This window comes from Eurytemora carolleeae, unplaced genomic scaffold (assembly GCF_000591075.1).
Source record: "Eurytemora carolleeae unplaced genomic scaffold, Eaff_2.0 scaffold1479, whole genome shotgun sequence".
Lineage (NCBI taxonomy): Eukaryota > Metazoa > Arthropoda > Copepoda > Calanoida > Temoridae > Eurytemora > Eurytemora carolleeae.
In genome coordinates this window covers 13,456-35,077 of record NW_019397378.1, presented here as the reverse complement: position 1 = coordinate 35,077, position 21,622 = coordinate 13,456, and the positions used below count along the sequence as shown (strand labels likewise).

General features: G+C 33.1%; 1 protein-coding gene across 1 annotated transcript; it reads right to left on the bottom strand.

Moving 5' to 3' along the window:
* Positions 1 to 1,165: 1,165 nt before the first annotated feature.
* LOC111713946 (uncharacterized) lies at positions 1,166 to 21,622 on the bottom strand. Its single transcript, XM_023488941.1, has 25 exons — positions 21,186 to 21,622; positions 20,956 to 21,000; positions 20,170 to 20,231; positions 19,341 to 19,433; positions 18,529 to 18,612; positions 18,306 to 18,333; positions 17,352 to 17,439; positions 16,483 to 16,577; positions 16,015 to 16,107; positions 14,749 to 14,881; positions 14,335 to 14,417; positions 14,108 to 14,157; positions 13,694 to 13,747; positions 13,339 to 13,405; positions 11,808 to 12,210; positions 10,474 to 10,562; positions 10,231 to 10,284; positions 9,293 to 9,405; positions 8,691 to 8,781; positions 8,315 to 8,392; positions 4,471 to 4,557; positions 3,995 to 4,104; positions 3,012 to 3,165; positions 2,340 to 2,456; positions 1,166 to 1,451 (listed from the first exon to the last, which is right to left on the bottom strand). The coding sequence occupies exons 1-25, from the start codon at positions 21,246 to 21,248 to the stop codon at positions 1,377 to 1,379; spliced, it is 2,409 nt and encodes an 802-aa protein (XP_023344709.1). The 5' UTR covers positions 21,249 to 21,622; the 3' UTR covers positions 1,166 to 1,376.

The following is a 21,622-nucleotide window of genomic DNA, read 5'->3' as shown; positions in this document are numbered from 1 at the left end:
TTTCGTCCGTGAAATATTTAGATATTTTGTTAGATCTTTTTGACCTACGTTGAGTTAGTTGGAAGTTGTAGAAAACATTCATCTCCTGGCCAGCTCCCTCCTTCATCTTATGTATGATTGACTCCCAGGCTGATCCCTCTTTTCTGTTATGGATCCGGAGTACCACTCCACCTTTTGGAAGGTGGTGGCAGGCTGTAATATCAGCAGCGGGTAGATCCACGCCGAACTTGTCCTTTGTCAATGAGATGATGTGGTTGGTCAAGGAGATATTCTCCTCTTTGAGCTGAGAACTGGTCTTAATAAGACAAACTTTACCCTTTGTCTTGTTGGGTAAACTGGTAATGAGAATATTACCTTTCATGCCTTGCCATCCAACTCATCTTCCTGGCTTCTCATCCTTCTCTCAAGGTTATCAACCTTTTCTTGTGTGGAGGTCAAGTTGGTGGTTAGAGCTTGTACAGCAGAAATTAGGTTTTTTTATGATCCCATTTATATCGTTCGAGGAGCTGATGTCAAAATCCTGGGTTATGGAATTGTTTTGAAGAATATCCTTCAATTGTCCTAGACTGTAATCTAGATCAGCTATAAGAGAAGGATCGATCCCTGATTGGCAACCAGATGTTGGTGCAGAACCTGGTGCTAAAGATGATGATGTTTTAGAGTTATTTGTGGTCCTAGGCATCTCGGTTTCAGCAATTGTCTCTTCTGTTGAAAAATGTTTGTGCTTAATCAGACTAGGCACTTACATAGGAATATAAACTGTAATAACTTATAGTTACTCCCGCCGTCTACCCGAAATAACGATTTAAGCAAGTTTTCCCCGATAAAGGTCGACCTACTCAACTAAGAACCTCAAAACCAAGCTAAGAACATTCACATGGCTCTCCCGATTTCCCAAAACAAAATGTGAGGCAAATCGGTACAGGGGTGCCTGAGTTATGATCGGACAAACAAAAAAACCAAACAAACAAACACCAGGACACACAGACAAGACAAACAGAGATTACAAATTAGTATTTATAGTCAGCTATAGATGGCTTAACGGCTGGACCAAATTGGCTGAATTAGTTAATTTATTTTCAATTTTTGTTTAATTCAACGGGTAACGCCTGGCAAATATATTGACCTGTGATTGTGAATGTGTAGGAGGATGATGACATTTTTATCTGAAATATTAAAAAAATCAATTATGTTGTTCGAAATGTAAAAATAAACACACATAAATCGGCCAATTTGGCTTTACACGATACGTCATATACAGTTTGAATTTAACTTTGAATATTTGTACTAATTCCAAGAAGCCAAATGTTTAGTTATACAATATTTCATAATTCATTATTTCATGCATTTCATGCAGTTGAGTTAATAGAAGCATTCTATTCTTGATATTTTGTTCTCTTCGGAGATCCGGGTTCAGTTGAAGCAGTTCTCTTGCTTGGTTTGTCTCCGGCCTAAACATTGATTATTAAAAATGCGGGAAAGCAGCAAAATATTTTCCTAACGAGTTCTGTTTGAAGGGACTGACTGTAGAAGCAATTTCAATTGACCATACATCTGGTAAATCCTCATAACTCTGCGTTTGATCAGAGACGTCGGAAAAATCAGTATTTCTAAAGCTAAAAACTTATTGCCGGGAAATTTGCGTGTACTGTACTGCAGTGTACACGTTATAGTGTATACTAATAGCAAATGACGTCACATGGTTTCCAAAGGCACTACATTTTTAGTTAGAACCATAAGTATAATTCAGTCATCCATTATCAGATGAAATTGTTAGGGTAATGTTGTGAATCGAACAAATAAAGTTTAAGTGGAGGGCCAATTTGAAAGTAGGTCTACAGTCCCTTAAAACTATGTGATACAAATGTTTATTTCCTATTTTTTCTATCTCATCCCACTCAAGTCCTTCCCATCCAATCTTTTTTTGCGTCTTAATTTGTCTCATTGCATTCTATTCTATCCTATTCCATTCCATCTTATTCTATCCCATCCCATCCCGTCCAATCATATTCCATTCCATTCCAATCCATCCCATTTCGTCCTATTCCATTCAATCCTATTCCTACCCGTCCCATCCCATCATATTCCATTCCATTCTATTACCATCCCATCACGTCCTATCCTATCCATCCCATCCTATCCTATTCCATCCTATCCTATTCCATCCCATCCTATTCCATCCCATCCTATTCCATCCCATCCTATTCCATCCCATCCTATCCCATCCCATCGCATCCTATCCCATCCCATCGCATCCCATCGCATCCCATCGCATCCCATCGCATCCCATACTGTCCCATCCCATCCCATCCCATCCCATCCCATCCCATCCCATTTACCTCATCCGTCTCAGCCTCCTCCTCCTCCTCTGAGCTGCTAGGTATTTCAATAGGTTCTGCCTCTCCGCCCCGACCAGTTACTCCTCCGCCTCGTCTATGCCCAAACCCAGCAAAACCCTCAAAAGAACATCCATAAGTAAAAATTATTAACTTATGTAAATTTGATTTTACTTTTTCTAGAAATTAAAAATAATAATTTTAAATCTGCACTAACGTACTTTCTTGGTGGATTTCTTCCACTTTATTGATGGTTTAAGGAAAGAAATGGCAGTGTCCGACGCTTTTCAAATCAAATCAAATCATGCTTTTAGGGACGTCCTACACTCACACCTCAAAATTGAAGTGACTATACTAGAAGAGGTCTTACGATTTGTATTTTTGCTAATTTCCACTTTATTGTTCAATAAACTATGAAGAACCCGATGAGCACGCTATGAACATTGAACAAATAACAAAAACAAAAGCTTTGACCTTCGAATTAATTAAGCACAATGCAAAGTGTGAACGAACATGCCTCTCAATAAATGGAGGGTGACTTTATCTCTCAATAAATGGAGGGTGACTTTATCTCTCAATAAATGGAGGGTGACTTTATCTCTCAATAAATGGAGGGTGACTATCTCTCAATAAATGGAGGGTGACTTTATCTCTCGATTGGGAAATGCTACTCACCCCGTTTCTACTCATGTCTCGGAGATATGGATCCGGGTCCTGATCATCGTCATCTTCATCTTCTTCTTCCTCTTCCCCTCTTTCGTCCTCTTCCTCCTCATCCTCCCCATCACTACCACTATCAACAATCATCACGCTATCCTCATTTTCACCGCTAAAAATGTTTGTTATTATTGAAAATTGAGATTTTAATGATAAATTCTAAATCTTAATTATCAAATTCTTCGCTTATTAATTAAATTTTCGTTGTTTAATTCTATCTAGTAATTTTTGTAATGCATGCATTATGCCTTATTGTCTTACTAGCTTGGGAACCCAGAAACCATGCTCAAATTAGTTTTTCTTAAGTGGTAGGCGATAGCAAAAATATAAATTTTTTATTTAAGTTTTTTTTCAAACTGCAAGTTTACAAGTATTCAAATATTTTTTATCGTCCGCTTTTCTTGACTTCTATGTTTATGTGTATTCATGCTGTATAGAAATTCATCTAGTTGTATTGATATCTACGTCGACGACTTTATCTATGTCATTTTACAGGTGCTAGTCAAAAGTCAATGCATGTAACAAGAAATGAATCAATCAGAGCTTTAGTGATCCCCTACCATCCACAGATCAATCTCAAGATGAAATTACTTTATCAAGAATTAAATTCGGTCTTACAGTTTGTATTTAGATTTTTAAAAAGAAAAGAAAATACCAGAAAAATTGTTCATGATTTTTCAAACTGTTTAACACACGGCTAAAAATGGACCATCAGGTTTCAAGTCAAAACAACTAAACCTTTGTCTTTGGAATATATAAGTATGCACTATGCAGTCAACTGAGATAGAATCTAAATTTTTAGAAAATGCCGCCTAGGGAATTAATAAAATTTTATTTTCCGAGGAGTTTAGGTGTTTTGACTTGAAACCTGATGGTCTGTTTTCAACATTGTGGTAAAAGGGATCACTTAGAAAAAACTTTCAAATTTTATAGTTTCTTACTCATTTGTTGGTCTATTTATTTCCTCCTCGCTGCCCCCCTCCTCCCCCTCTTCACTGTCGTCTAGATCTACAACCTCATGAACAGGAGTTCTCTCGAGTGTATCAAGATCCTGTACAGAGTTCAATACAGTGTGGTACAGTCAAGTTCCGTACAGCAAAGGCAATGCAGTACAGTGCAATGCAACGGTACAGTACAGTACTGAACAATACAGTACAGTACAGTACAGTACTGAAAAATACAGTACAGTGCAGTACAGTACAGTTCAGTAAGGTACTGTACAGTAAGGTACTGTACAGTACAATACAGTACAATGAAGTGGAGTATATTTCAGCACAGTGCAGTGCAGTACAGTAAGGTACAGTACAGTAAGGTACAGTACAGTACAGTACAGTACTATACAGTACAGTACAGTACAGTACAGTACAGTACAGTACAGTACAGTACAGTACAGTAAAGATGCTAGTATTAATTATACCTGGATGGAATCAAGAGACAGGGTTTCATTTATTCCTTCCAGGGAGAACTGGAACTGTTTCTTTATCCCAGGCAGGAACTCAAAACCCTGATACAGAGAAATATATTAAATAGATACAAAACATTCCTCTAGATAGATACAGACACAATACAACCCTAGATACAGAGAAATATAATAAATAGATACATAACATTCCTCTAACTAGATACAGATACAATACAACCCTAGATACAGAGAAATATAGTAAATAGATACAAAACATTCCTCTAAACAGTTACAGATACAATAAAACCCTAGATACAGAGAAATATAATAAATAGATACAAAACATTCCTCTAAATAGATACAGATACAATACAACCCTAAATACAGAGAAATATAGTAAATAGATACAAAACATTCCTCTAAACAGTTACAGACACAATAAAACCCTAGAAACAGAGAAATATAATAAATAGATACAAAACATTCCTCTAAATAGATACAGATACAATACAACCCTAGATACAGAGAATTATAATAAATAGATACAAAACATTCCTCTAACTAGATATAGACACAATACAACCCTAGATACAGAGAAATATAATAAATAGATACAAAACATTCCTCTAACTAGATACAGACACAATACAACCCTAGATACAGAGAAATATAATAAATAGATACAAAAAATTCCTCTCGACAGATACAGATATAATAGAACCCTAGATACAGAGAAATATAGTAAATAGATACAAAACATTCCTCTAGACAGATACAGACACAATACAACCCTAAATACAGAGAATTATAAAAAAAATAGGATACAAAACATTCCTCTAAATAGATACAGATATAATAAAACCCTAGATAGAGAGAAATATAATAAATAGATACATAACATTCCTCTAACTAGATACAGACACAATACAAACCTAAATACAGAGATATATAATAAATAGATACAAATCATTCCTCTAAATAGACACAGACACAATACAACCCAAAATACAGAGAAATATAGTAAATAGATACAAAACATTCCTCTAAATAGATACAGATACAACACAACCCTAGATACAAAGAAATATAGTAAATAGATACAAAACATTCCTCTAAATAGATATAGATATATAATAGAACCCTAGATGGATCATAAATAGATACGGATACATTACACCCAATATCATTGAAACGGATACACTTCCCCTGCTTCATAGATAAATAAATAAAAGATACGTAACACATACAACCAATAATAATATCCTAGAATCTGATAGATAGACAGATACAATACTACCCTAGACCATAGATAGATAGATAGACAGATATAATACAACCCTAGACCATAGATAGATAGATAGACAGATATAATACAACCCTAGACCATAGATAGATAGATACAGATATAATACAACCCTAGACCATAGATAGATAGATGATACAGATACAATACAACCCTAGACCATATAAGATAGATAGATAGACAGATACAATACAACCCTAGACCATAGATAGATAGATAGACAGATACAATACAACCCTAGACCATATAAGATAGATACAGATATAATACAACCATAGACCATAGATAGATAGATGATACAGATACAATACAACCCTAGACCATATAAGATAGATACAGATTTAATACAACCCTAGACCATAGATAGATAGAGGATACAGATACAATACAACCCTAGACCATAGATAGATAGATACAGATACAATACAACCCTAGACCATATAAGATAGATACAGATACAATACAACCCTAGACCATATAAGATAGAGGATACAGATACAATACAACCCTAGACCATAGATAGATAGATGATACAGATACAATACAACTCTAACTCCAAACTCAAAATGAATTTACTAGTTCAAGAATGAAGTGAGGTCTTATGGCTTGTATTGTATTAAAAATAAAAATAAAAAGTATTGTCTTTGAATTAATGATTCTTATCTTAACCAATTGAATATTGAAATGAAAGGTAACTATAGCAGTTTTAATGTGCAACCATGCTTATTATATCAGATATTGGTATAATTCAAAAGTTAATATCTATTTTTATCTTATAAAGCGTGAATGATCAAATTACAATTATTAATTTAAATGTATTGTACACATAAATCATGTCCAATTTTCAACAATTCCCTTGAAAGCTTTGAACGATCAAGGTTAAATAAGATATCCTCATTTCTCAGGTTAAAATTGATATTTTTTTCCAATGAGGCTTTTCTATAAAGGTACTTGCAGATTTGACTAAAAAGAACAGGAGCTAAATTAACAGAATTACGCATTGTTAAAAAACGACAATATCTTCCTCATTTTCGTTTTAAATCGGTCATGTAACTAAAAATTACATACACAATCCCTTTCAGAACATGATTTATTGAGAAAACTGTATAATTATTACATTGCTATGTTATTTGATAACTTTGATATCATTACAAAATGTTTACATCGAATATATAAGTATCCACCCCCCTCCCCCATGAGGTTGCAAAAATGTAATCAAAATCCTTCAAAAATGATTTTCAAAATACGAGAGGGAGATTCGACAAAATTTAAAAACTGTCACCTCAACAACGTGAACAAACTAAACATAATTATATTCCTGTTTCCAAGAATTTTTTTTAAAATATTGCACAAAAAAAACACTCCATTTATGAGGATTTAAAATAATGATGTCAAACTTTACACAAAGAAAAAAAAAAAAAATATTCAAACCGAAAAAAATGCATAAATTATTATTAATTTAATTTTTCTGTTGTTATATGAACTGAACTGGTAACAGTTTCAGAATGTAAATTACCTTCTATTCAGTTATGTAACCGAGCCTTATAAAATATTCAATTGGAGGAACAAAAAGAGAAAAAAATAATTCTATAAAGGAAAAACATGGAAAACCACTCCCGAGCTTTTATATCATAGTTTTATTATCAACTTAGACCAAAAGAAGTAAAAGCAGCAGAAAATACACCTTTAATACTTAAAGAGGCATGTAAAGTACAACAGTTTGTTAAGTTTATGTACAGTTTATGTACAGTTTATGTACCGTTTATATACAGTTTATTAACAGTTAATGTAAAGTAAATGTAAAGTAAATGTAAAGTAAATGTAAAGTAAATGTAAAGTAAATTTAAAGTTAATGTAAAGTTAATGTAAAGTTAATGTAAAGTAGATGTAAAGTTGTTGTAAAGTTATTGTGAAGTTTTTTTTTAAGATCTAGATATTTATTCATGTATCGAGGATATTACAAATTTGTTTATATGGATTTAACAGAAAAACTATTTTACGATAGTATCGTGTACATACATTAATTAAGAAGAAATCTATTAGTTTCCGGATACATTTTTTCGGTTTTTCTTGTCAGAATTCATGTTACATTTATATTTGAGTATTGACGAAGCAGCAGTTCAAAAGAAAAAACTACATTATATTCAATAGGATAGCATACTTGTATGCAATTTGACTTAGAAATACGACAAACACGGTGTGTGTTATCAATTATTAGAAAATGCCATAACTAACTTTGTGCATGTTTTCACATAAACATGCTACGGAGACGAGTTCTCTTTTTTCTATTAAAGAAGATTGATTAGCTTCATAACGAGAAACATTGACCGTTCCTCGTTAATATCGAGGCTACATCATATAGGATAAAAGAAGGAACAATATAATTATGAAGATGCCACAAATAACTGTTCACATAAACATGTACGGGAGCGCGTTTTCTTTTTTATTGTAAAGTTAATGTAAAGTAAATATAAGGTTTATGTACAGTTTATGTACAGTTTATATGAAGTTTATATGCAGTTTATATGCAGTTTAAGTAAAGTTATCACAATATACCTGATGATCGAAAGGATAATACTTATATGCACTGTGAAATCCCCAGATTGGATACAATCGAGATTTTTCAGAGGAATCCTTAAAAATTAACATTTTTACAGGGGGTGTATATTTACTTTCAAATAAATCCCCCCCTTGCCGACTGAAAATCATTTTATTCTCTGACATTTTTCTGGAGAGGTTGAGATTAACTAATTTAGAGAAAATTGTTGATTACGAAATAAACAAAGAAACTATTGATGTCCAAATTTAGATTTTTCCTCAAAGTTTCACATATCAACCCCCCCCCCTCCCCGGGAGTTGTAAGGTGTAATTTTTAACTAAAAATATTAACAAAAACTGAAATTCAAGTAATCTTTTAACAAATTTTTTTCACCTTAAGCTCCACTGTCTCTAATCCAAACCCTTTCAACCAGAAATATTTACCAGGGGACCCTTTCTCCAGCCGTAGAATCTGCTTGGGTAACCTAATTAAAGGGACTGTGAGTGTGATTTCCAGTGACCTCAATGCAAACTAAGACCGATTGAAAACGGTAACCTTGAAAGCTTCTGATCAAGTATGGATTAGACATCCATGTTTAATATTTTGAAGACCGCTGTATTCTTCGTCTAATATCTCCCCCTGCATACCTGCATAGAAACCCAGGGACAGGTTCAGTTGACCCTTCTAATATCTCCCCCTGCATACCTTAATATAAACCCAGGTACGGGTTCAGTTGACCCCTCTAATATCTCCCCTTGAATACTTAAATAGAAACCCAGGTACGGGTTCAGCTGACCCTTCAAATATCTACCCCTGCATACCTTAATATAAACCCAGGTACGGGTTCAGTTGACCCTTCTAATATCTCCCCCTGAAAACCTGAATAGAAACCCAGGTACGGGTTCAGCTGACCCCTCTAATATCTCCCCCTGAAAACCTGAATAGAAACCCAGGTACGGGTTCAGCTGACCCCTCTAATATCTCCCCCTGAATACCTGAATAGAAACCCAGGTACAGGTTGAGTTGACCCCTCTAATACAGGGCCGAGTGTTCTTGGCTTGTTTGTAGCAAAGCAATAATCCTCAACCGTTGTTGCACTAAACATTTCCTGAAAACAACCAGCTTAAAGGGAATGTTCACCTTATTACAAGTAATGTTTCAAAGTAAAAATGATAGGAGTTATCATTGTTTTTCTTTCTCAAAATCGATATAAAAACGACGATATTTACTTGAGAGTATCATATTCAAATAGATTGTGAAGTACAATAGATGCAACGTAGAATTTGTACACTCTCTCAGTCACAAGCGTCAACTTAGTTTTTGTGTCCGACAAAATTGTCAATAAATGTGATAATTTTAGAAAACAGTTCTTATCTTACAGTAAAATAAGTGCAATTTTATGAGTTCTTTATTTTCTGTTTTTAGTTTTTTTATTTAATCGTACATGTCAACTTATGTGAGAAAATTTCGATTTTCCAGTTATATTTGACACTTGTGACGTCGTGTATCATTGCTCCATTTCTCTGTTGCCACCTATTGTACTTGATAATCTATTTGATCATAATGAATGTATAGCCACAAGGACACTCAAAATTAATTAATATCACAATTTAGTGAATAAATACGATGTTCACTAATTAACTAGCAATTCCGTGGAATTTAAAATTAATACGATATTACACTTTAATTAAATCCAAATATTTGAGGTCTTTCAAATAATAAATATAAAAATTCCAATCTTAAAAGGGGCAATTAATACAGTTTTAGACTCATTGAAGGAGATACTTTTTGCACAGGATGCTACACTAAACTTCAATCATTTACAAGCGCGCTAAGGGACTTGGATTTATGAATTAGATACAAGGAAATGAGGGGTCATTTTAAATTTCCTCAACAGTCCCTTCAATATGATTTAATCTAAATACAAACTGACCTGCGCAACTTTCTCCTTACCCTTTCCATGCTTCTCTAAACCGGAAACCTTTTCCTTCAGAACAATGCATTCAATGCTTGCTAACAAAAGTTGAATTTTTTAACAAAATATGAAAACTTGACTTAAACATGAGAATAAGATCTGACTAGTTTTTGCTTCAATAATAACAACAAACTAAAAAAACGTATAAATCATAAAGTAAAAGCAAATGTTTTTATGTTCAAGTTTGTTTTGAATACATTCCTGTGAGTACAACGCAGCAATTTCAATGATATACTCCCCAGCCTCTAGTATGTACTCCCTGCTCCTCACTCCTTCTCCTTCAACAACTCCTAAATATCATTAATACACTCCCGTCTCCTCACTCGCTTACACAATTCCATTCTCTTCCTATCTTATCTCCTTTAAACACTTTTTGGTGGATTACATGCGTAATTCGACAACTTAATTAATTTTAAATTGAATCAAAAACGACCACGATGATCTTGAAGATGTGAAAAATGATAAAAACGAGCAATATACTCCTAATTATAATGATTATCTAGATCCAACAAATATGGTTTTTTTTTGCAAACATTGAGCTTAGAAATACATACCCAAGTTAAAACAATTTCGTATCAAACTTTAGAAATTTTAGCGGATTAAATGTCCTTAGTTTAAACAATCAAAGTCTGCCTTTTAAGGAATTGAAAATATTTCTTGAGAGAATCGAAAAATCAGGCGTTAATATATCAGTTAAAGTTTTTTTAGTTTTACAAGAAATATGGGATGTCTCTATACCTAACTTATTCTTTATCAAAGATTTCGAACTATTTACTATTATAAGAAAAACAAGCAAGAGGTGTTGCAATAAATTGTAAAACAAACTTGAATACAAAATTGATACTTTGCTTAGTTAAACAAATGCTTTCACTTTTGAGTTTTGAGTCTTTGCTATAGTAATACAACTTGAAAACGTCTTAGTTTGGATCTAGCTTAATACAGATCAATCATATTTCAATATCAATCACTCATTAAATTACTTTGAACCATTTTTTATCGAGCTATTATCTTACATAGAAATTTGCAATAACAGCAATTTCAAATCCTATATTTTCTCAGACACTAACACAGATATTCTTAAGCATAACAATGATGGTGTCGGTGTGCTATGCATATATTATCTTAGGCTTTTTTTTCTTTGCGACCTCGCGATTTGTATTACAATATTTCATTTATTACAACATTCCATGTCAAATCAGCCACCTGATGGACGGCATTTCACAGATTTTGCTGAAATTTTGAAAGATAAGACGGAAGAGAAGTATGAGACGAGGTACAAATAAGGTACATACCATTTAGAACCGAATCCGGATTCTAAATCCGTCTTCTTAAATGAAACCGGATTTTAAATCCGTCCTTTTCAAATAATTTCATATTCGGGAATATCAGTCCTTTAAAATGAATCCGGATATGGAATCCATCCATTGAAGCGGAGTCCGGATCCAGATCTATCTGATAAGTATTTCTATGGCGAAACATGATTAATAAATGAAAACACTGGAAAGGATTTGAAGTCCCTAATATTGCAAGGTTACCTATTTCATAACTTCCGTCGTCGTCGGATACAGATACACCGCACACCCTAAACTCATCAGAATCCTTTGTTTCATTAGTAACATCTTCTTTCTCCTTCTCTCCGTTCCCTTTCTCATCTTTCTTCTTCTCTCCGTTCCCCTTCTCATCTTTCTTCTTCTCTCCGTTCCCTTTCTCATCTTTCTTCTTCTCACAGTTTTCTGCTTCTCCGTTCACTTTCTCATCTTTCTTCTTCTCTTCTTCCACTGGTTTCTCACTTTTATCTGCGTCCTTGTTTTCTTCTTTTTCGTCCTTTTTATCTTGATTCTTGTCCGTGTCTACTGTCTCGGTGTCCTTTTTCGTCTGTTTGTCCATTTTCTTGATGAATACCGTGATCGACTTCATGTTCTTTTTACACACAGCCATCTTAAAATAAATATTGTAAAACATGATCAAATACAATTTGAAGTAAAATACAATATTTGAAGGTTAATACCTTTTTCTATTTTTGAATTGCAAAAAAAGTAAATATATTGACAAGTACTACCTACTTAAAGCCTTCCAAAGAAAAAGCAAAACAGAACGCAGTAAGTTTACTTTATTGTTTGTTTTTTCAAAGTTGCAAACTCGAATTTACTAGAAAGATTAAGATAGATCAACTTTAACTGCTTTGTTCGAGAAGTAGCAAACTAGAATACTGGTCAGCTAACTTATTTGTTTTTTGAAAAGTAGCAAACTGGAATGATGGTCAGCTAACTTGTTTGTTGTTTGAGACGTAGCAAACCGGAATACTGGCTAATTACCTTGTTTGTGGCTTGAAAATTAGCAAACTGGAATACTGTTTTACTACCTTGTTTGTTTTTTGAAAAGTAGCAAACTAGAATACTGATTAACTACCTTGTTTGTTGTATGAGAAGTAGCAAACTAGAATACTGGTTAGTTAACTTGTTTGTTGTTTGAGAAGTAGCAAACTAGAATACTTGTTAGTTGACTTGTTTGTTGCTTGAGAAGTAGCAAACTAGAATACTGGTTAGTTAACTTGTTTGTTGTTTGGGAAGTATCAAATTAGAATACTGGTTAACTACCTTGTTTGTTGTTTGAGAAGTAGCAAACTAGAATACTGGTTAGTTAACTTGTTTGTTGTTTGAGAAGTAGCAGACTAGAATACTGGTTAACTACCTTGCTTGTTGTTTGGGAAGTATCAAACTAGAATACTGGTTAACTACCTTGTTTGTTCTTTGGGAGGTAGCAAACTAGAAAACTGGTTAACTACCTTGTTTGTTGTTTGGGAAGGAGAAAACTAGAATACTGGTTAACTACCTTGTTTGGTGTTTGGGAAGTATCAAACTAAAATACTGTTTAACTACCTCGTTTGTTGTTTGAGAAGTAGCAAACTAGAATACTGGTTAACTACCTTGTTTGTTGTTTGGGAAGTAGAAAACTAGAATACTGGTTAACTACCTTGTTTGTTGTTTGAGAAGTAGCAAACTGGAAAACTGGTAACTACCTTGTTTGTTGTTTGGGAAGGAGCAAACTGGAAAACTGGTTAACTACCTTGTTTGTTGTTTGAGAAGGAGCAAACTGGAACTTAGTTTGGCTAATCTGGGACCAGGGTTCTAATCTCAATTTAAACTATTGAAAAAAGAAAATATCATAATGGTTTTAAGCCAGAAAATTAAGATTAAAGAAAAATTTAAATTTAACATTTTTAAAATATTAAAATATTTCTATTCCATCATTAATCAAAGATTTGTAAATATTTTAGATATCCAGCATTCAAACAGAAAAATGCACAAAATTTTACAAAAAATTTCTACATTTCTGTACAAAAAAATGATAGTCTTTTAAGAAACATATGATAGCTATTTTCTAGCGAGAAAGCTTATTAAAGAATAATTGAATTCCTAATTTAAGAACAAGATCCGAACATGTTGATATATGAGGAATGCTTCCAAACCTCATCCTTAATACTTACAAGATACAAATCAATCAATGATTTACAATAAAGTAATTAAACCATTGACATTTCTTAATCAATAAAAACATTGATAATTTGCAATCAATAAATCAAACCATTGATGACTTGCATTCATTCAACCAAAATCATTAATATTAAAAAATGAATCAAAACCATTGATGTTTTACAATCAACCAATTAAAACCATTAATATTTTACAATCAATCAAAACTATTGATGTTTTACAATCAATAAAAACATTGATGTTTTACAATCAACCAATTAAACTATTGCATTGATAATTTGCATTTTTTTTAAGCGATGTTTCTGAAACATTTAAATTTATTTAATCTATATTTGATGTACCTGCATGATTCCGCTATACTTTTCGTATCCGAGGATGCTTTACTTTTATCCTTAAATAATTTAAGACCTTGTAAAAACATTTATAAAAATCCTAAAATAATTCTCCCTACCATCTTCCCGAACAGACAAAATAGGTTGAGACCTCCTATTAACACATACCCTTGCTGTAAATACATGTATGATTTAATCCACAAGCCCCCCCCCCCTCCTAATAATTTCCTCTTTACCTTCCTATCCTTGTGAGTTAAAGAAGCAAGGTTTTCACTTGACTTCAGATTCTTAAATGGTTCTACAATATCTGAGATCTTTTCTAAAAAAGCTCTGAATTAATGTGTGTCAACAATACTCCCTTATATTTCCCTAACTTTACAGTCAGGGCTAGCCAAGGATAAAAAATCAATATAAAAAAGTTGAAATATTTACTTAAATTTTATATTTATTATTTATATTTTATAGNAAAAAGAAATATAGGAAATAAAATTTCAAGTTCTTCATAAATCTTAAACCAAAAATTTATTTATTTCCACCTAAAAATCATTTATTTTTCCCAATTCAGCCAACAAAACTCTATAAAATTACATACTTAGTATTTTCAAAAGAGGGGGGGAAGAGATTATTTTTCAGAAAAAAAATGGTCTAACCTGAAACCAGGTCGGGTTGAACCTCTAGCTTCTCCGCGATGACTTGAATGGTGAGAATATTGTTTGGGACGAGAAGTGCCAGCTTTAAACTCCTCATCAGTAACCTCAGCTCTTCTAATCTCGCATCCTTGTCCTGGAGTATGTCACACTTTTTATTATTTAACCCATCAGTTTTCCTAGCCACTCAATCAATCAATCAATCAATCAATCAGACTTTTAGGGACGCCCTATGGCCACATCGCAATCCAACCATCACTGTACTATGCTGGGATTGAAATAAGGGCTGTATGCGTAATTTCAAGTGACCCACCATGCAAAGATGGCAAGGCCCGATTACAACGGTACCCTTAAAAGCTTTGTCTGGTCTAGTATGAACAAGATATCAATGTTTATAATTTCAAAGACTGATCATTTTCAATTGTGGTTTCTCTACCTACTTGCCTTGCACACATCCCACTGCAGGAAAACATATAATAATTATCAGAATTTAACACTTTGCAACCAAGAAACACGACAATATCTTCCACATTATTGATCAGATAAAGGTTTCTCGGGTACTGTTGTGAATCAGGCATCGTCATCGTTGGATGGAGGTTTACTTAAAATTACGCTGATAGTCCCTTTCAACCATAGTTTTTCCTTTGTCCCAGGTTCAAAGGGTACCATAATGAATCAGACATTCAACTCTTTCCGAGCAAAGTTCATTTGAGGGAACCTATAAGCATTTTTCAGTGGTAGATTTTTAAATAACTACATTTTATTTGAAAATCTCTGGTGGGGAAAAATAATACTAATACTGGTACAGGTTAGAAGAAACAAAAAACAAAAATCTTAATGTAACTAGCTCAATGTTTTTGAACAGTTTTTTGAAAATTATCTTTATTCAAATAAATAACGTTAGTTTGTAAACTCAGTTTGTCTGAATGTCCGATCATAACTCATGAACCCCTTCACCGATTTCCCTCAAATTTTTATTGAGAAACTCGGGATAACCACAGAAATGTTTTATGATTATACACCTTTTACAACTTTTATACAAATTGCATATATATGAATTTTATTTTCGTAAAATTTTGCACGGGTTTAAATCAATTTCTCGAGACAGGAATATCAGATAGATGTTTTATGTGTATCGTTAACGCCTGAGATTCTCAGGTTTCATCCTATACCCTTTCCTTTTTCCTTTACAGTCCCTTTAAAACATAACCATATCAGAGGAGCAATGGGATCGGGGGGCGGTAATCTTTTCCAAAATTATAATTCTACCTGTGTTATATATTGTAGAACAAAGAAGAATAATTGTGTTTCTCTCTCAACAGCGAGTAAATATCTTCCAGATTCATCCCATAACATCAAACCCTTAAATAGTTAATATTCATTCCATTAAACATCAAATACTTGATATTCATCAGATAACATCAAACCCTTCATATTCATCACAAAACAATAAACCCTGAATATTCANAGGGGTACTTATCGAACCCTTAATCTTCATCACATAATATAAAAATTCTATCAATACCATCGTATTCTCTAAGATATTTTGAAACATTTACCAGAGACAGAATTAAGGCAGATAATAGTCTGAGATAGATACTAAAGATATTTTGAAACAGCTACCAGAGACAGAATTAAGGCAGATAATAGTCTGAGATAGACACTAAAGATATTTTGAAACAGCTACCAGAGAGTAGAGACAGAATAAGCACAATAAATATAGACTGAAATAGTTACCTTATGAGACAGAATATCCACCATATTTGGCACAGTAAGTTCCTTTAGAAGTTTTTCCTTAAGTGTATCGGACAAAAGGAACTGTTGGAAATTCTCTACAAAAACAGAATGGTTCAATTAATCTGAGATGAAAACTATAGAATTGTGGATATTGAGATCAACGCTTAATCTTTTTTAAATCTAAAGACTAATTTAATCTTTAGTTTGTATCCAGTGTATCCAGATAAGTGTTTTCCATTTTCCAATGCGGATCCAGAATACGGATCCGCATCAAAATTAAATTCATACAAAACAGCTAGTATTAGGGAAACTTAGGGTACCGTTTATCCTTTTCAATTATGATATATTTATCTGAACTAGGAGAAAAATATAAGGATAGGCAGTATGACCATTAACCCAAAGTATGTATCTATAAATATTTATAGTTGTAATCTCTATTTGTCTGTTTGTTTGTTTGTCCGATCATACATCAGAAATTCCTGGACTGATTTGCCTCAAATTTTGATTAGGGAACTCGGCTTAGCTCGGTTTTGAGATTCTAGGTTAAGTGGGTCGACTTTCATAGCGAAAATTTAAGTTCCCGGTAAAATCGTTCAAGTGCAGGTAAACAGCGGGAGTAACTTTTAGTAACCCGGGCCGCGCTGAGTTCCCAAACTAGTTTATATGTAAAGTAGTAATCTCTGTTTGTATGTCTGACAATAACTTATAATAAACCCCTTCACCGATTCGCCTCAAATTTTGATTGGGGAACTCGAATAAAACCACGGGAATGTTCTTACAAGTTGAGTGGGATTACTTTCAAAGGGGAAATCCAAGCAACGCTGGGTTCCCAAGCTAGTTTTAATAAAAAGATATGAAAAATATTGTACCTGCGATAAACTTGAGGACGGTGTCTGTCATTGCACCAGCGAATATTGGGTGAACCAGCATATCTAGGGCGTACCTCTCATTCAAGTTCTAAACATTCAGAATATTGTAACTGTTGCCGTAGTTTTACTAACAGTTTATCTGTTTACGTTTCTTGCAGATTTTTACAGCAAAGACGCAAAGACATGGCACAGGGGTCCTTATCTTTAAATTCCCCCTCCCCAGGAGAGGAAAACTGATTTTTAAAGACGAATACCCTGGGCAACGCTGGGTTCTCTAGCTAGCGTAAAATAATTCATAATTCAATGTACAATAATAATTTTCGTTTTTGCAACATGTATTCTTCTAGGGCTGGGCACGATCTAGCCGTTTCGTGAACGGTTAGTTCCAACAGTTAAAAAAGAAAAATTTTAGATAGCCGTTAATTTTAAAGGTAAGAACTGAACGTTCGTTCACTTAACGGCATTTACCGTATTTTAATTACCGTTAGTTAACGATCTAAATTTTCAACAATCGTTAACGGCACAGCAGTTGACGGTCTATTTTAGTATTAACGGCGAAAAGTGCCGAAAAAAATATTTTAACGGTTATAAATCGTAAACAGTGCAGCCGTTAACGGTCTTATGTAGTATTAACGGCGTTAAAGGTTTGTCAAATTGAAGTCAAGTTAAACTATATTTATCCTTTTCTGCGGTCTGATTCTTTCACGACTGGAAAAAATCCAAATGTTTTATTCAGAAAACGACATTTAAATACATCAAAACAAGTTTTTTCCAAGTTAAGTGAAATTTCAAGCAGAAAAAAACGAAATTTACCGTTTGAAAAAATCCGTACCGCTTTCGTTTTCCACCGTTAATCTTTTTTTAAAAAGCTACTCCGTTATGTTAACGGTTTTTGCCGTTCGTTAACTCTTCCGTTCGTTAACTCTTCCGTTAATTTTACTGAGAGAACCTTACCTTTATCATGAAGACCGCGGCTTCATCCCTGGCATTAGTAAATTCATATCATAATACTTTTTTTATGAATAGTTTATTTGATTGAACTGATAAATGAATTGATAAATTGATTATAACAAATGAATTGATGACTTATGAATTAATGAATTATAAATGAATTGGTGAATGATAAATGAATTGATAACTGAATGAATGAGTTAATGAATAATCAATGAATGTATTCCTGATGCTATCAATACAAAACTGATCTCCCGCTTTCAAAAAATCCATAACATTTTCCACAGTGAGCAAACTTGGGGACATTCGTCTAAATTAAAATCATATTCGCACAGGAAACATTTATTATTAACTCATATTACGCAGTGACTGAGATATTTATCTATACAAATCTAAATATAAAATTCATACAGTAGGCGGACTAGGGGCTAATATTCGCACAGTGAGCAAATATTTGAAGACAAACATCTCAACAAATCACAAAAATTCACACCGTGAGCACAATAATGATAATTTATTTACAAAAATTTTAATCTTAAATCCACAGAGAGCTAACTAGGGGATAGTTATCTTAATTGAAGTCAAAAATTCTCACAGTGATAAAATTAAAGAATATTGATCAAATTCAAAAATAAACACCGAGAGCGCACTAGGGGACTTTAATCTAAATTCAAAATCTAAACTCGCACAGTGAGCACACAATGGGACATTTACAATTTGCAAATTAAAAAAGAAAACCCACTATGGGTCATTAATCTAAATTAATCAATCAAAATTTACACATTTAGTAAACTAAAGAACATCTTTCTTGAATTTTAATTCTTCTAACCCATAATTAATAATTTTCCAATCCATTACAAATCTTGCGTTTTCCCCAATTTCAAGTGTGGAAGTGGGTTGGGGTATATCTACCCCTGATATCAATGTTCTACAAACCTGCAATATATAGAATTCACAACTACTTTATCTAGTTTTTATGCTACAAACCTGCAATATATAGAATTCACAACTACTTTATCTAGTTTTTATGCTACAAACCTGTAATATATAGAATCCACAACTACTNTCACAACATCTCCACTGAAATCGTCCAGCACTATTTCCTTAGAATCCGCATCTGTACCCAGTTTGCTAAGGAGAAGAGAAAGTAAACTTCAGTTGAAGATTCGGATTTTAAAATGAAAAATTGATGTAAATTTAAAGATACTGTATACGTAATTTCAAGTGACTAACCAATTATAAGATGACATGTCTGATTTACAAAGGTACCCTTTAAACTAATGTATAAGTAACAATGATGAATATGTTTAATTCTGACAATTTATTAACTTTTCATTGGAAATCAAATCCGAAAGTTACTTTGATAACTTTAAAAAGCAATTAAAATTTTAAGTAAAAAAGTTAATTATATCTCATTCATCTGTTTGGAGGGTACCATTGTGAATCAGATTTGCCACTCTATCATAGGAGGGTCATTCAAAATTACATCTTGACGATTTACTTAGTATTTAAAGGGACAGTAAGCCTCCAAGTAAGATGGCAATGCCCGATTCACAACGGTACCCTGAAAACCTTTGACTGATCAAGGTTTTCGGATTAATTAAACACAGAGATCTCTAAACATACAAAGGTTTCAAGGGTACCTTTGTAAATCAGGTATTACCCTCTTTGCAGGGAGTGTCACTTAAAATTACGCGTTAAATGTTTAATTATGGTGAATAAGTTTCAAATTTATAACAGAAAATTTACTTAAAAATTAAACCCTGGCCAAAGCTGGAAACTTGTAATTGAACAGAATGAGCTGAACTAAATTAGTCCATCCATTTAAAAGTTTTTATTTCTGGTTGTTAAAGATTTTAGTGTATACCTTGCAAACCAGGCATTCTGCGCATAAAGAACTAGTTTGTGCGCTTTTATCTCCAGTCCATCCTACTCCAGCATGGGATATTCAGCCAATATTTTGGTATTTTTAAATGGGGGGGGGGGTCTAGGGGGAAAAAGGAACAAAAATGAACATGTAAAGGCTAATACATCCTTCTTTATACTTAAAATGGACACAAACATTATTTTCAGAAAAGGGAGAAGGGAGATAGCTCGGAAAAATATACACCCTGATCAAACTTTAAAAAATGGAGAAATGATACGAAAACGATCTTTTTTGGTTTGTTTTTCTGTTAGTGTCAAAGATTGGCATATTTATATTTAAATAAATTAATACCAAAATTTATAACAGATTTTTAGATTAACGATTTTGAAAACAATTGCCTTTCTTGCACTTTCCTTTTCATCTTGAAAAAAATGTAGGAGAAAAACGAATTGACTCAATTTACGGTGGACATTTTAAATTTCCCGGTTTGATGCTTTAAGGGAGTGACCGGCAATGTATGGTGGTTGAACTGGGTATGCAGTATTGTAGAACATTTTTTTAGGATTCATTCTAGATGTATAAAACGTTTCTACAATGTATAATTACTGAGTTTGAGTGCAAAGTCGACTGGGTTCAAAATCATGAATGAAATACTATATATTCAGTTAAACCACCATACATTGCCGGTTAATCCCTTTAACGTTAATAAAAATATTTTGAGTAAATACTTATCGAAAATGTTTGGTTGAACATTTTTGACTGAATAACAGACTGAATTCTCAGTTCCTTAGATTTAATTGTAACATCCGTAAACTTGGAGTTCTTGTAGGTCTAAACACAATTTTTATTAAAGAGACAGATCAATAAATCATGAAGAAAATGATTTTTGTCTTACAAATTCAAAGATTTCATAAAAATATTTTATAAGACAATTTCTTAATATCAAAAATATGTATCCCACTTCAATTTGAATTATCCTCTTATTTTTACATTTTTTTTTATTTTGTCCTGATCACCTTAATGACATGGCCTTTCAAGCAGCGCAGCAATTCCATCTCATCTTCATCCCGTCCAGACATTTTTAGATTTATTTTCAATACTTAAAAACTATTCAAAACATTCTACTCTGAAAATAAACGGATTTACTTCATATAAAATCTATTATTGTATATTCAATTATCAATTTTAACATTATGTGTATTCAGGTAAACAACATAAGGTACTCAATGAATAGCTACTAGTTAGATGTTTTCAACATAGGTCTGCTAGTTAGGTGCTTTCCACATAGGTCTGCTAGCTAATGCTAGGGACTCCATACATAGGTCTCCTAGTCAGGTACTCCCTACAAAGGTCTCTTAGCTAGGTACTCCCTAATATTTACAGTTGCGAGCTCTGGAGTCTCTGGCATGCTGGAATCCAACAACACTGCAATATAATACAAACTTATATGCAT